The sequence below is a fragment of the Phocoena sinus genome, chromosome 20 (genome assembly GCF_008692025.1).
Source record: "Phocoena sinus isolate mPhoSin1 chromosome 20, mPhoSin1.pri, whole genome shotgun sequence".
In the NCBI taxonomy this organism is placed as follows: domain Eukaryota; kingdom Metazoa; phylum Chordata; class Mammalia; order Artiodactyla; family Phocoenidae; genus Phocoena; species Phocoena sinus.
In genome coordinates this window covers 29720291-29736248 of record NC_045782.1, presented here as the reverse complement: position 1 = coordinate 29736248, position 15958 = coordinate 29720291, and the positions used below count along the sequence as shown (strand labels likewise).

The window sequence follows — 15958 nt, the reverse complement described above, 5'->3', positions numbered from 1 at the left end:
TCTTATATTTTCTCATATGACTCTCACAACTCCATGAATTAAAATTTTAATTGTTTTCCTTTATTATCAGGCTCCACAGCATATTGAAATGGAAATTAAAGTACACAAGATATGTAATGAGAGTAGATAAAAATTCGAAGTTTTATGTTGGATACTCTCAGAAGAGCATAATCAATGAATTTGTTGTTACATATGCATGTTACTTTTTTCAATTGTTAACTAAATACACAGAAAGGAAGATTAGAATTAAAAGAACTATTAAGTAGCTTTGAGATTTTCCCTCAATTACGAGTTTTACCTTAGTTTAAATGTTAACAACAAAATAACTAATTAATAAATAAACTTCTGGGCTTCTCTGGTGGCACAGTAGTTAAGAATCCGCCTGCCAATGCAGGGGACACGGGTTTGAGCCCTGGTCCGGGAAGATCCCATGTGCTGCGGAGCAACAAAACATGTATGCCACAACTACTGAGCCTGAGCTCTAGAGCCAGTGAGCCACAACTACTGAGCCCGTGTGCCACAACTACTGAAGCTTGCATGCCTAGAGCCCGTGCTCCGCAACAAGAGAAACCACGGCAATGAGAAGCCCACGCACCACAATGAAGAGTAGCCCCCACTTGCCTCAATTAGGGAAAGCCCGTGCACAGCAACAAAGACCCAATGCAGCCAAATATAAATAAAATAAATAAATAAATTTATAAAAAACAAAAACAAACTTCTTCCTACCTTACCCTCTACTTACCTTCTTACCTTAAATCAAGTACACATACTTTTAATACTTTAATATAAGTATTAACAATTTCCTAGTAAAAAGTTCTTAGAGTGTCAAATCGATCTATTAATTTATGTTGGCTATTGACTATTCCTAGTCAAATATAAAGAAGATTGGCTAGTATAGAAAGTGGAATTTTAGCAGGGAAGACACAGGCATAGATGAGTGCCAAAGAATAAATATTTTTTGCTTTAATAAATCAAAGGTTCTTGTATTTTCCCCAGGAATAATGAAAGCTAACTTTTATTGAATTGTTAGGTACTTTTCTAAGGTTTCTACATCATCAACTCACTTAATTCCCAAAACAATGCTATATGATATTACATCCATTTTATAGACAGGAAAAGTGAGACAGACAGATTAAGCAATTTGTCCAGTATTAATGGCAGCAGACCATGATTTCAGGATTTCAACCCAGGCAACATGGCTCTCACACTGTTCTCTTAGCTTCTAAACTAAGGACATTATCGTTCTTTAGGCCTCTCAGCTTAATCCTATTCTGCTGGGCTTCCACAGCACCTTTCACTTATTATTGTATTTAAACTGTCTCCCTCACTAGACTTCAGAATCCTTGAGGAAAGGGAATACAGCTTTCACTTCTTCATCTAAGCAGTCAGGGGTTGATACAAAGCTGATGAATAACAATAAAAAATGGTTGAGCTCTGTCTTAGTTCACCTTCCAAGCACTGTGTTAGTTCATATGTATTATCTTAAATCCTCACATCAACCTTTGTAATGAGTGTCTTACTAACTCATTAAAAAAAAAAATTATTTATTTATTTAGGCTGCACTGGGTCTTAGTTGCGGCACGTGGGATCTTCATTGCGGCATGCGGGATCTTTAGTTGCGGTATACATGCAGGATCTAGTTCCCCGACCAGGGATCGAACCCGGGCCCCCTGCATTGGGAGTGTGGAGTCTTACACACTGAACCACCAGGGAAGTCCCTATTGCCCCATTTTAAACATTAGAAAACTAGGGCTCAAGGAGAGTAAATTGACACTGAGACTACATAGCTAAGAGGCAAACCTGGTTTAGGAACCCAAGTAAGCCTGACTCCAAAACCAATTCTCATCCCACTACATCACACTACAACATACCTACACATTGCTCAAATAGTTGAGATCAATATTGTGATAAAGAGCTTCTACACTGAAAAGAAAAGTTAGATTATAAAAATTTCTAGTATTGCCAGGGTCAAAAGACAGTAATTGAGGCACATGTATAGTTTAGAATATCTCTAGAATGTTGATATCACATTAGAAATTTTGGCGCCAAATGTCTTCCCTTTTTGGCCATTTACTTTGCTAAGGTGAGGAAAGGGGTACTCAAGGATATATTCAAGTTCTAATACATAATGGATAAAGTAACTGTGGGTCAGTAGACAATAATTTTCTGAATTTTACTTATAATTGAAGCTTTTATCATATCAACTAGATACATCTAGTTATTCTGGTCAAATCTACCACTGAACTACCAAGAATTGTGTACAGACTACCAAAGAAAACTTTGACCAAAACACCCCATTTCAAATGTAACTGTATCTATTATATTAGAAAAGGACGAGGATAAACACCAACTCATCAAGGAATGTCAATTTCATAAACCTGCAATTTGAGACATTAAGTTATTTTTTTATAGAGTTATTTTTTTATATACAGTTAGTAACTTTTTTCTTTTTTTAAATTTTATTTTTATTTTTGGCTGTGCTGGGTCTTCATCACTGTGTGCAGGCTTTCTCTAGTTGGGGAGAGCAGGGGCCACTCTTTGTTGGGGTGCGTGGGATTATCATTGTTGTGGCTTCTCTTGTTGCGAAGCATGGGCTCTAGGTGCGCGGGCTTCAGTAGTTGTGGCATGTGGGCTCAGTAGTCGTGGCTCGTGGGCTCTAGAGTGCAGGCTCAGTAGTTGCGGTGCATGGGCTTAGTTGCTCTGAGGCATGTGGGATCTTCCCGGACTAGGGCTTGAACCTGTGTCCCCTGCATTGGCAGGCAGATTCCTAACCACCACGCCACCAGGGAAGTCCTAATTAAGTTGTTGACACAAATAGCTTCTTAATTCACTGTAGCCAAAGATGTCCTTAACCTTGCCACAGATGTTTCAATTACCTAGCTAGGTGTTAAAGTCACTTAAGGAGGTTTTATATGAATTCTTCCTTATAACTAATGCCTGAAGCTTTGGAAAAAGACTACCTATCTGTAACTCTGGAAAGAATGAAGTCATTGTTATTTGCTTAAATGCACTTCATTATATATTCTTCATGAGAAAGATGGATTTTGTCTTTTTTCTTACTGAATCAAGCCATTTAGGTCTGAAGTCATCATGGTATGATGAAATGCTTGAAAGTCAATAAACAACATAGAAACCTATCCAACAGAAAACAGCTCATTTGATCAGTAAGGTGAATGATTAATAACATTATATACCTGTTAAAAATGATAATTATTTTTTCATTCAGTCATGTACTCTTTTTTTTTTTTTTTTTTTGCGGTACGCGGGACTCTCACTGTTGTGGCCTCTCACGTTGTGGAGCACAGGCTCCAGAGGCACATTCTCAGTGGCCATGGCTCACGGGCTCAGCCGCTCTGCGGCATGTGGGATCTTCCCGGACTGGGGCACGAACCCGCGTCCCCTGCATCGGCAGGCGGACTCTCAACCACTGCGCCACCAAGGGAAGCCCCAGTCATGTACTTTTAAAAACAAATTGGATTGAAATATAAATCTACTATTTTTTTTTTTTTAAAGAAGATGTTGGGGGTAGGAGTTTATTAATTAATTATTTTTGCTGTGTTGGGTCTTCGTTTCTGTGTGAGGGTTTTCTCTAGTTGTGGCAAGCAGGGGCCACTCTTCAGTAAATCTACTATTTAAATACAATTCACTTACCGAAGCACAGGCCAAAATTCCAAAAAATCCAACCTTCTGTACTAGGTTTTGAACTGCCAGTTTAGCCCGGGAGGCGAAGTCCTGTATAAAAGGAGGATATCAAAACATTAATGAAAAGTAGAAGAAAGAAAGAAAGATGGCTCTTTACAGAGTTTATAATATCAAATGTCTCATAGTCTGAAAGCATTGATTCATTTAATAAGATGAATGATTTAAAAAAAATCACAGCAGGGTGCACTGAAAAACATGCAAATAAAATCTTGATAAAACATTAACTACACATCCTTAAAGATGAACTTTTATCACATTTCAAGAATAAGCCAAAACACTGTTACTTTATTTTTTGGGTTCTCTCTGGATTAGCTAGGGATGAACAAAACGTTATAAACCAACCATGAACCAACCCATTCTTTTGGAAATGCTAGTCTACCACATATCTCTTTCTCTTTCCTTTAATTAACTCATCAGACTTACTCCCTCATTAATATCAGGGTAGGAAACCACAGGATTTTTCAAGATAGCCAATGAAGACACCTCTACTGATCATTGGCCAAAAGATGGAAAAAAAACAGTTATGTGGCAATAACTAACCATTCATTACCCCACAAAACAAAGAACATCCTACATTTACACAGTTTGTGCTAGTTATATAAAACGGTTTTCACAAACATTCTACTGGAGCCTTTCAATAATTCTCGGGTGTAGGCAGAGTAGATACTTAAGGCTCTAAAATCACTGCTTTTTTTATTTCACTCTTCTACCTCCCAGGCTGAAACATGCATTTGGCTGGCCAATTTATTTCCACGATTTTCTTCTTCTAGCATGAGGATGCTGTAATTATATATATTTTTTCTTAAAAGTACCAGTCTGAAATTTGACTTTACCTGTTTTCTGGTTTTGAAACTGTATATACTCCAATCAAAATTTCAATGAAAATAATTGATACAATTAAAAGATATTAGCTAATGTGTGAATGTCTTTTTAGAAGTGTTCACGTCATAGAACACTCCTCTCTCTTTAGCTCAACATACTCTAATAGTCAACAATCTTATAGAATGATCATAATATAAATGATAGAAGGTTCCTTCATAGACCAGGAAGAGGGTTTAAAGCACTTCCCTAATCTACAACAGAAGTTGTAGATTCAAAAAACAAACACACAAAACCACTTTAACCCATAATATTATGTTGAACAGCTGTATCAAAGTGCAACAGTGAAGACTGAAATTAAAAAAAAAAAAAGACCTTCCACCTACTTACTCGCTGAGGATGGTGAGAAAGTCAAAGGAATTAAACCAATAATATATATTTGAAAAGATATTAACAGGGCTTCCCTAGTGGCACAATGGTTAGCAGTCCGCCTGTCAATGCAGGGGACACGGGTTCGAGCCCTTGTCCGGGAGGATCCCACATGCAGGGGAGCAACTAGGCCCGTGCGCCACGACTACTGAGCCTGTGCTCTAGAGCCCAAGAGCCACAACTACTGAGCCTGCGTGCCATAACTACTGAAGCCCACGTGCCTAGAGCCTGTGTTCAGCAACAAGAGAGGCCACTGCGATGAGAGGCCCATGCACTGCCACAAAGAGTAGCCCCCGCTCACCACAACTAGAGAAAGCCCGTGAGCAGCAACGAAGACCCAACACAGCCAAAAATAAACAAATAAAATAAATTAAAAAAAGAGATATTAACAGATATTAACAGTTAATACAAATACTTTCAAGTTCAAACATATAGGCTATTAAAGTTAATCATTAACTAAATTCTACAATGCAATTTTGTAATTTTGCAGTGTATTTTCAAAGACAGAATTTTTCTTTTTGGGATTAGGCTTACTCATCTAGTAAATAAAATATATCAGATTTAATATTTTTAAACAACTAAATTACTGCTGCAAAAGGTTCTCTATTTTTTTCATATTTCTAACTGAAGATTTAATTTTTTTCTTAAATTAACATTGACTGCATTAAGAGTGAAATACTGATTTTATTGACTTAAAAACTGGTTAGGAATATATAATGAAATCAGTTTTCCTATATAACTTATTTAAAACTATACATCCAATTGTCTTGAATAATTTACATAATTCACAAATTACTAAATTTGTAATTCATCAGAGCACTAAATAAAAACTGGCCATAATGAATAGAAATGTTTTGAGTTTTAAAATTACCAAATAATACTATTATATTATAAATTAGTTATGAAATTTTAATTAATATAGCCGAAGAGTTAAAAATATAAATTCAGGAAAACGCCTTCCTTCACAGCCCTTGATATCGTCATAGCAAATCTACTTTAGTGAAAGATGGTACTCAATTGTGAAGAAAAAGTAAAACAAAGAAAACAAAAACTATACAAATTTTATTTTAAAGACAACAAAACTTTTTATAAACCTATTTGCCAAGTCAGACTAATGTGGGAACATTTTTCTATCGCAGCATTTATGCAGTCTTCAGTATATAAAATTACAAAAAAATAGTTTTCTGCATAAAATAGTGTAGACAAGATCAACAAGGTGTTGTATATAAAAGGTATGCTATCCTGTTTTCCTTTATCTTAATTTCAAGGCTTTAGATTCTTATATTTATTTCAACCAAGTGACTATGATAGTGTCATCATTTTAAACTGATGGTATTTTTCTATTATAGAGATACATACACCCATACATTTAAATTGAAAAAGAGGTATGATTATACTAATTGGCTTATATAAAGGAAAAAATGTTTAACATTATGCAGATCAGCTAACATACAAACTAACAAAAATATTTAAGCCTAGAGAAGTTTAAGGAATCATATTTTTTAAAACATCCTGAAAGTAAGGAACTATTTTATCCCTTGGCAGAATCTCTTTACTTAACAGAAATTAGACAAGAAAAAAATGAAAATAAACTCCTTGTTCTTTCGGATGCCTGGGTGCCCATCATCAATTATCCTTAACAGTGCTTCAAGAATCTTTGTTTGAAGGAAAAGCGTTACTCTACCCAAATAAGTATAATAGAAAGTTCCCTTTACTCTTTTTTTTTAAATTAATTTTTAGCTGGCATATTTTACAAGGAAAATAAGTTAAGTGCCTTTTTAATGGGGAGTTTTACTTTTTAAAAAGTCTAAAAGTCATCTAATGAAAATGGATTTCATAAATCTTACTATTACACACACACACACACACACACACACACACACACACACACACACACATACACACCATGACCATGCTACTTTCACTTCCTATAATTTATTTTCCAGGTCTTTCACAATATTCTTGGAATTAAAATTACATTTATATATTAAAAAATTCATAAAAGTTTATTTAAATTAAGCTAATAAGTCTGCACAGTTGCTTTCATCACAAGAAACCAACAGAAGCTGAGTATGCAGCTCGAGGAAGAATTTTCTTGATGTTTTTCCTTGCCAGAGTAATGAAAACAAACTCAAGGCAGCATTACACTAGTATTTGCACCAAATCTGAAATACTTTACAGTGGTAAATTAACTCATATTTAGATTTCATAAACACAACTATATTTTGTTGTTTTTATTTTAAACTTATTTCACATTTAAAGTCATATTCAAAACTTACTGATATGGGTTTAAAGGCTTTGTTAACATTTATTAAAAACATCATTTTTTAATTGTCTAAAATGTTCTACATCTTAAAGGTAATTATATGTTCCTTGTTTGTTGCTCTGCAATTTTAGAAGTTATTTTTAAACAACTTCAGTACTTCTTCATTATTTGCATTTATTTGACAGCTTTCTAATGATGTAAAGCTAACATTTTCTATGCATTAAAATATTTCTGTTTGTGTTTGCTTTTAAAGTAAAGAGAGAAAAATGTACTATAGGTATAATATTAGACAATAAACACAACTCTCTCTCTCTCTCTCACACACACACACACACACACACACACACACACAAAAACAGGAAAAAAAAACCTTCTTTTACTAAAGTTTAAAAAGAACAATTTCAAACAAAATTTGCTATTCTTTTTAGGCCATCAGATAAAATAAACTAGCCAAGAAAAACTGTGCACCAATAATAATAAACAACAATAATTTAAAGGAAAAGTTTAACAAATTAATATGTGAGATTCAAGTTAAATATCAAATTAATATTTCATTTTAATCGTTTTCTTTTTTTGCGTTTGTGGGAACTGTGTAGCAAGTTCAATTTGATTACTTACTTCCTCAATTGTCATTCTTCATTAAAAAAAAATCTGTACAACTAAAACCAAATTCCTTTTAATAGTTTCATTTCGCTGGATTCACATTTCACAACACTCAAGTATTTCACAATTTTAAGTGCCTGAGAGGGGTTTCATCCTCTAGCTCTATCTAAATAAGCAGCATGCATTTACAACTAGTAATCATGTATCATTTTCTACTTTTTAAAAGTAAATAAACAAAATACAAGTAAATAAAATTATCTTTCCCACTCCCACTGATAGTGATTATGTACGTAACCAATCATGTTTCTGAAAGTAAGAATGAGAGACACCAGGAACATTTCTCCAATGACTACAGAAGGCAGATGAAGAAAAGTTACAATAAGTCCTTACTACTGAGATTTCAAGGATTAATAAAGAAAAACAGACAATGCCTTCAAGTATGAATATTCCTGCACTACTTTTGTTTCACATTTCATCTTCCTAAGAAATATATTTAAGATTAAGAGAAGAGAAACTGTACAGCTAATTATAATAATTAGCTTGCAAAATACTAATTTTTGAACTGAAGAAGTCAACTTAGATCTAAATATATAAAATAATGTTTATCTTCAAAGGGCAACAGAAAATCTTTTCATTTTCATGATAAGGGATCACATTAAATTCCAAGATTTCTTTCAAAGCAACAGATAATCCCTAAACATGTAAAATGAATGCATTATTACTGGAGGTAAGTATGTATTCGGTTAATACCTTATGTTAGTTTGAGCTGAACTATCATCATCAGTGTGAGGTAACTGGTCAGCAGTTTTATAAATTAACTGCCTTCTTAACATGTTATATGTTAAAACTTCTTTTCTTTAAAATATATATATATATTTAAAGGATTTTATCTTATTTTTATTCTTTTTGGCTGTGCCATGTGGCTTGCGGTATCTTAGTTCCCCGACTAGGGATTGAACCTGGGCCCCCGGCACTGAAAGCCTGGAATCCTAACCACTGGCCACCAGGGAATTCCCTATGTTAAAACTTCTGCTGAGCTATTGCTCTTCTTGGGTTTGACACTGAAGTGGCTGCAGGGTCAATACTAAAAACCACAGAGCAACTGTTTCAATAATTTCTTGTGTATAAAAGGAATTTGTGTTAATATCTACTGTATTTGTGAAGTTCTTTTGGCATCTAAAAATGACTTGTTAATTCCTGTGTCCCAGTCAAATATGTTGTGTCATATTATTCTCTATTAACCAGAAATGGAGCTAAATAGTAATGATGACTTAATGTTGTAAGCTGTTTCAGCATCATGGACAATCAGTCTGAAATATTAACTTGTTAAGATCCTAATAACCATGTAATTAAGTATTTTCTACAATGACTAATATTTTACACATGGTAAAGAACACAGTTAATGGGTACGATTAATTATTATCTTCACAGAAACTACAATGAAACATAACTCATAACTTTTAAATCTTTCTCCTCTTAAAAACAGAATAAAGGGCTTCCCTGGTGGCACAGTGGTTGAGAGTTCACCTGCCGATGCAGGGGACATGGGTTCATGCCCCAGTCCGGGAAGATCCCACATGCTGCGGAGCGGCTGGGCCCGTGAGCAATGGCTGCTGAGCCTGCACGTCCAGAGCCTCTGCTCCGCAACAGGAGAAGCCACAAAAGTGAGAGGCCCGCGTACCGCAAACAAAACAAAACAAAACAGAATAAAATGTTTCCTAACTGCAACTTCCTACCTGTTATCAGGACTCTTTATGAGCTATTTTCACAGAAAGATATAGAGCGTTAATTTATTAAATTCAAAGTGAGCAAAATAGTTTATTTTAGTGTTGACATCCTTAACAATATCATTAATGTAACTGGTATGTTTTTAATATTGCGTATTTGAGGTCTCCTTTATATGCAGTATAATTTCAAAAGAGTCACATATCATCTATTTTTTTTTTTTAAGGTGTTTTTGATGTTGACCATTTTTTGGGAAGTCTTTGTTGAATTTGTTGCAACATTGCTGCTGCTCTCTGTTTTTGGCTTTTTTGGCCATGAGCCACGTGGGATCTTAGCTTCCCAATCAGGGATCAAACCTGCACCCCCTGCATTGGAAGGTGAAGTCTTAACTACTGGACTGCCAGGGAAGTCCCTGTTCTTTTTTTGAATTATAATGGACTCACACAAACTTATAAGATGAAGATTGCTAAGAAACAAACTCTAGAATTACAAGATAAAGTAGGGATATTAATTTGATGAAGTAAAGTGATTGTGACAATAGAAACTAATTAATAAATTTTTAATTCAGTACCTACAGGATGCTGGATTACAAAATACACACACATTTACCAAAAAAAGTGATCAGAACAGAGTGGTGCAACTACTTTTGAAAATGAAAGTTTCAATATCCAATTTATAGCTTTTACATTATTAAATCAGAGATGATCCCTGGAATTCCTATTTAAATTGGAAATTAGGGTAGAATTCTATAATAGAGCAAATGAATACATCATATAAACACATTTCAGGAAAGCAATTTTATTCTAGAAATACAGATTTAGAACTTTTAATAAGAGATTAGAGAGTTCTCATTCAGGAGGCCAACACAGGAAGAAGCTCTTGAACTCACCTCCTCCCATGAACACTCTGAACTCACAACTCCCATCTTCTTCCTGTAGAGCAAAAGGCTTGGCTTCCCACAAACCCACACCTGATGACCCAACTTTTAAGACTTCCACCTGATAGACAGGCCCCCAAAACATCTAGATTTGAAAGTCAACAGGACTTGTGTCCATGAGACCCACAAGATTATAGTGGACTAAGAGATACCAAAATAAGAAAGTAATATTTTTTTTAAGAAAGTAATATTAACATATCTAAAAGGAGAAATAGACAGCAATACAATAACAGTAGGAGACTTCAATACAATACTCCACTTTTACCAATGGATAGATCATCCAGACTGAAAATCAATAAGGAAACATTGGACTTAAATGACACATAAGACTAGTGGGACTTAACAGACATTTACAGAACATTCCATCCAAAAGCATCAGAATATACATTCTTCTTTAGCACACATGGAACATTATCCAGGATAGATCATGTATTAGAACATAAGACAAGTATTAATAAATTTAAGAAGACTGAAATCATATCAAGTATCTCTTCTGGCCACAGTGGTATAAAACTAAAAATCAATTTCAAGAAGAAAATTGGAAAATTCACAAATGTGTGAAGATTTAACAACACGCTATTGAATGACCAATGGGTCAAGGAACTCAAAAGTGAAATTAAAAAAATATCTTGAGACAAATGAAATTGGAAACACAAAATAGGAAAGCTTAATGGATGCAGCAAAAGCAGTTCTAAGAGGGAAATTCATAGTGATAAATGCATACATTAAGAACAAGATCTCAAACAACCTAACTTTATACCTCAAGGAACTAGAACACAAAGCACAAACTAAGCCCAAAGTTAGTGGAAGGAAGGAAATAACAAAGATCATAGTGGAAATAAATGAAATAGACTAGAAAAACAATAGAAGAAGTCAATGAAACTAAGATGATTTTTGGAGAAGATAAATTAGACAAAACTTTAGCTAGACTCACCAAGAAAAAAGGGGGCTTAAATAAATAAAGTAAAAAATGAAAGAGGAGACATGACAACTGACACCATATAACTACAAAGATTCATAAGAATCTATTATGAACAATGACATGCTGAAAAATTGAACAACCTAGAGAAATGGACACATTTCTAGAAATCTACAACCTACCAACACTGAATCATGAAGAAATAGGAAATCTGAACAGACTAATTACTAGTAAGGAGATTGAATTAGTAATCAAAAATCTCCCAACAAAGAAAAGTCCAGGAACACATGGTTTCACTAGTGAATTCCACCATATATTTAAAGAACTAACACCACTCTTCTCAAACTCTTCCAAAAAACTGAAGAGGAGGGATCACTTGCAAATTCATTTTAAGAGGCCAGCAAAACCAAAACCAGACAAGGACACTACAAGTAAAGAAAATTATTGGCCAATATCCCTGATGAACACAGATGCAAAAATCCTCCAAAAAAAATGGAAAAATCATCATACAAATTCTCAACAAAGTGGGTCCAGAGGCCATATATGACAAAGAGGCCATATATGACAAGCCCACAGCTAATATCATAGTCTTGTGAAAAACTGAAAGCTTTTCCTCTAAGATTAAGAAGAAGACAGGATGCTTACTCTCTTATCATTTTTATTCAAATGGGAAATGAAAAAGTAAAACCTTCTCTGTTGGCAGATGACCTGATGTTATATACAGAAAATCTTAAAAACTCCACCAGAAAACTGTTAGAACTAATCAACTAATTCAGTCAAGTTGGAGAATAAAAAATCAATATACAAAAATCTATTGTGGGGACCTCCCTGGTGGCGCAGTGGTTAAGAATCCGCCTGCCAATACAGGGGACATGGGTTTGAGCCCTGCTCCAGAAAGATCCCACATGCTGCAGAGCAACTAAGCCTGTGTGCCATAACTACTGAGCCTGTGCTCTAGAGCCCGTGTGCCACAGCTATGGAAACCCACGTGCCTAGAGCCCATGCTCCGCAACAAAGAGAAGCCATCACAATGAAAAGCCCGCACACCACAACAAAGAGTAGCCCCTGCTCGCCACAACTAGAGAGAAAGCCCATATGCTGCAAAAAAGACCCAATGCAGCCAAAAAAAAATCTATTGTGTTTCTATACACTAATAATGAACTATCAGAAAAAGAAATTAAGAAAACATTTGCATTTACAATTGCACCAAAAAAGAAAATACCTAGGAATACATTTAACCAAGGAGGTAAAAAACCTGCACACTGAAAGCTATAAGACACTGAGGAAAGAAATTGAAGAAGACACAAATAAATGGAAAGACATTATATGCTCATGGGTTGGAAGAATATTGTTCGAGTGTCCATACTACTCAAAACAATCTACAGATTCAATGCAATCTCAAACAAAATTCCAATGGCATTTGTCACAGAAATAGAACAAACGATCCCCAAATCTGTATGGAATGACAGAAGACCCAGAATAGCCAAAGCAATCTTAGTAAAGATGAACAAAGCTGGGGCCATCATGCTTTCTGATTCCAAACTGTATTATAAAGCTACAGTAATCAAAACTGTATGATACTGGCTTAAAAACTGACACACAGATCAATGGAAAAGAATAGAGAGCCCAGAAATAAACCCTCACATATATGAAATATTAATTTATGACAAAGGAGCCAAGAATATACCATGGGGTGGGGCTTCCCTGGTGGCCCAGTGGTTGAGAGTCCGCCTGCCAATGCAGGGGACATGGGTTTGTGCCCCGGTCTGGGAGGATCCCACATGCCGTGGAGCGGCTGGGCCGCTGGGCCTGCGCGTCCAGAGCCTGTGCTCTGCAATGGGAGAGGCCACAGCAGTGAGAGCCCCGTGTACCACAAAAAAAAAAAAAAAAAAAAAAAAAAATATATATATATATATATATATACAATGGGGAAAGAATAGTCTCTTCAACAAATGGTGATGAAAAAAATTAGATAGCCACATGCAAAAGAATCAAACTGGACCCCTATCTTACACCACACACAAAAATCAATTCAAGATAGATTAAACACTAGAACATATGATCTGAAACCATAAAACTCCTAGAAGAAAACATAGGGGGTAAGCCCCTTGACTTTGGTCTTAGCAATGATTTTTTGGATATGACACCAAAGCAAAGGCAACAAAACCAAAAATAAACAAGTAGGATTACATCAAATTAAAAAGCTTTGTACAGCAAAGGAAACCATCAACAACATGAAAACACAACATAACAACTGGAAGAAAATTTTTGCAAACCATGTATCTAACAAGGGGTTAATATCCAAAATAAATAGGGAACTCACACAATTCAATAGAAGAAAATCTGATTAAAAAATAGGTAGAGGAAAAAAAAAAAAAAAAAATAGGTAGAGGATACGAACAGATATTTTTCCAAAAAGACGCACATATGGCAAACAGGTACATGAAAAGGCGCTCAACACTAATCATCAGGGAAATCAAAACCATCATGAGATATCACCTCACAACTATTAGAATGGCTATCATAAAACAGACAAGAGATAACAAGTGTTCGGATTTCCCTGGTGGTCCAGTGGTTAAGATTCCACCTTTCAATGCAGAGGACGCGGGTTCAATCCCTGGTCAGGGAACTAATATCCCACATGCCGCGGGGCAACTAAGTCCGTGTGCCGCAACTACAAAGCCATGCACTGTGGAGCCTGCGTGCCGCAACTAGAGAAAAGCCCGCACACCGCAATGAAGAGCCCGTGCACCGCAATGAAAGATCTTGTGTGCCGCAATTAAGACGCGACGCAGCCAAAAATAAATAATAAATAAACATTAAAAACTAAAAAAAGGGCTTCCCTGGTGGCGCAGTGGTTGAGAGTCCACCTGCCGATGCAGGGGACATGGGTTCGTGTCCCGGTCCGGGAGGATCCCACATGCCACAGAGCGGCTGGGCCCATGAGCCATGGCCGCTGAGCCTGCGCGTCCGGAGCCTGTGCTCCGCGTCAGGAGAGGCGAGAGCAGTGAGAGGCCCGCGTACCGCAAAAAAAAATAAATAAATAAAAATAAATAATAAAAAAAAAAAGAGATAACAAGTGTTGGCAAAGATGAGGAGAAAAAGACGTGCACTGTTGGTGGGAATGGGTACAGCCAGTATGAAGGGTACTCGAAAAATTAAAATTAGAACTACCATATGACCCAACAATTTCACTTCTGGGTTTTGGTCCAAAAGAAATGAAATCACTATCTTGAAAAAATATCTGCAACGCCCCCCCCCAGGTTTATTGAAATATTATTACTTACAATAGCCAAGACATGGAAAGAACCTAAGTGTCTACTGATGGATGAATAAAGAAAATGTGGGATATATACATAAAGATAGAAAGACACACATTGTAATATTATTCAGTCATAAAAAAGAAGGAAATCTTGCCATCTGCAACAACATGGATAGATTTAGAGGGCATTATGTTAAGTCAAATAAGTCAGAGAAAGACAAATACTATATGATCTCACTTTATATGTGCAATCTAAAAAAAAAACCCTGAGATCATACATACAGAAAACCAGGTTGGTGACTGCCAGAGGCAGATGGATGGAGGATGGGTGATACGGGCATAGGTGGTCAAAAGGTACAAACTTCCAGTTAAAAGATAAATAAGTTCTGGGGATGTAATGTACAGCATGGTGATTCTGATTAACAGGACTGTACTGTATATTTGAAAGTTAAGAGAGATCTTAAAAGTTCTCATCACAAGAAAAAAAAATTTGTAACAATATGTGGTGATGGATGTTAACTAAACTTATTGTGGTAATAATTTTGCAGTATATACATACATCAAATCATTATGTTGTACATCTAAAACTAATACAATGTTATATGTCAATTTATCTCAATTAAGAAAAATAAGGATTCAGCAGTTAAAAAGAAGGAAAAAAAACAATAAGGAAGTAATGGTTCCTTAGATGGTTCACAGATGGGGCAAAAATCAAAACTGTAAATAACAAATATGAGAAATCTGTGTACTCCAATGTGTAACGAGTAAACATTTGTTTTATTGTCTTCATATCCCATCCGGTACACTACTTTTTAGGAAGTTAAAAATAATGATTATAAAACAGTATTGGATTTTCTAGCTAGAATTATTTATTGCTTGCTTTTGTCATTATCTAAAAATGGGATATGGTTTCCTTCTCTCTGACACATTAAAAATAAAATTGAAGAACATAAACACCATCTTTTCCCCTTTGAAAAAGGGGGGATTACACATAAAACATATACATATAAAAATCAGATCACACATTAATCAAAATCTATGAAGTCATGTCTAAAAATGAACACAAAGAAGATCTGTGTATTTTCTGAAACAGTAAGAACCATTTATTTTGGCAACTAGCTAAATTTAATACGTACTAAAAACGTGATCCATCTAGAAATCTGAAAATTCAGATTTTGCTCCTGTTCATATTTATACATTTCTATTATTTAGTATGGTTTTATTAGACTGCATATTGTGAAAATTTAGTTGGTCACAAATAGCATCTTTTTAATGAACAGAATAAAAATGTGAGAT

At 35.3% G+C, this 15958-nt stretch overlaps 1 protein-coding gene and 1 pseudogene across 3 annotated transcripts in view; one reads left to right on the top strand and one right to left on the bottom strand.

Moving 5' to 3' along the window:
* VMP1 (vacuole membrane protein 1) overlaps positions 1-15958 on the bottom strand; it is a 132206-nt gene that overhangs the window by 26845 nt on the left and 89403 nt on the right. For all 3 annotated transcript variants that reach the window (XM_032615635.1, XM_032615636.1, XM_032615634.1), the window contains exon 8: positions 3652-3732. In XM_032615635.1, coding sequence (XP_032471526.1) covers positions 3652-3732 — 81 coding nt within the window. The remainder of the gene's footprint in view (positions 1-3651; positions 3733-15958) is intronic.
* The window catches only part of LOC116745158, a 45789-nt pseudogene that overhangs the window by 21177 nt on the left and 8654 nt on the right, over positions 1-15958 (top strand).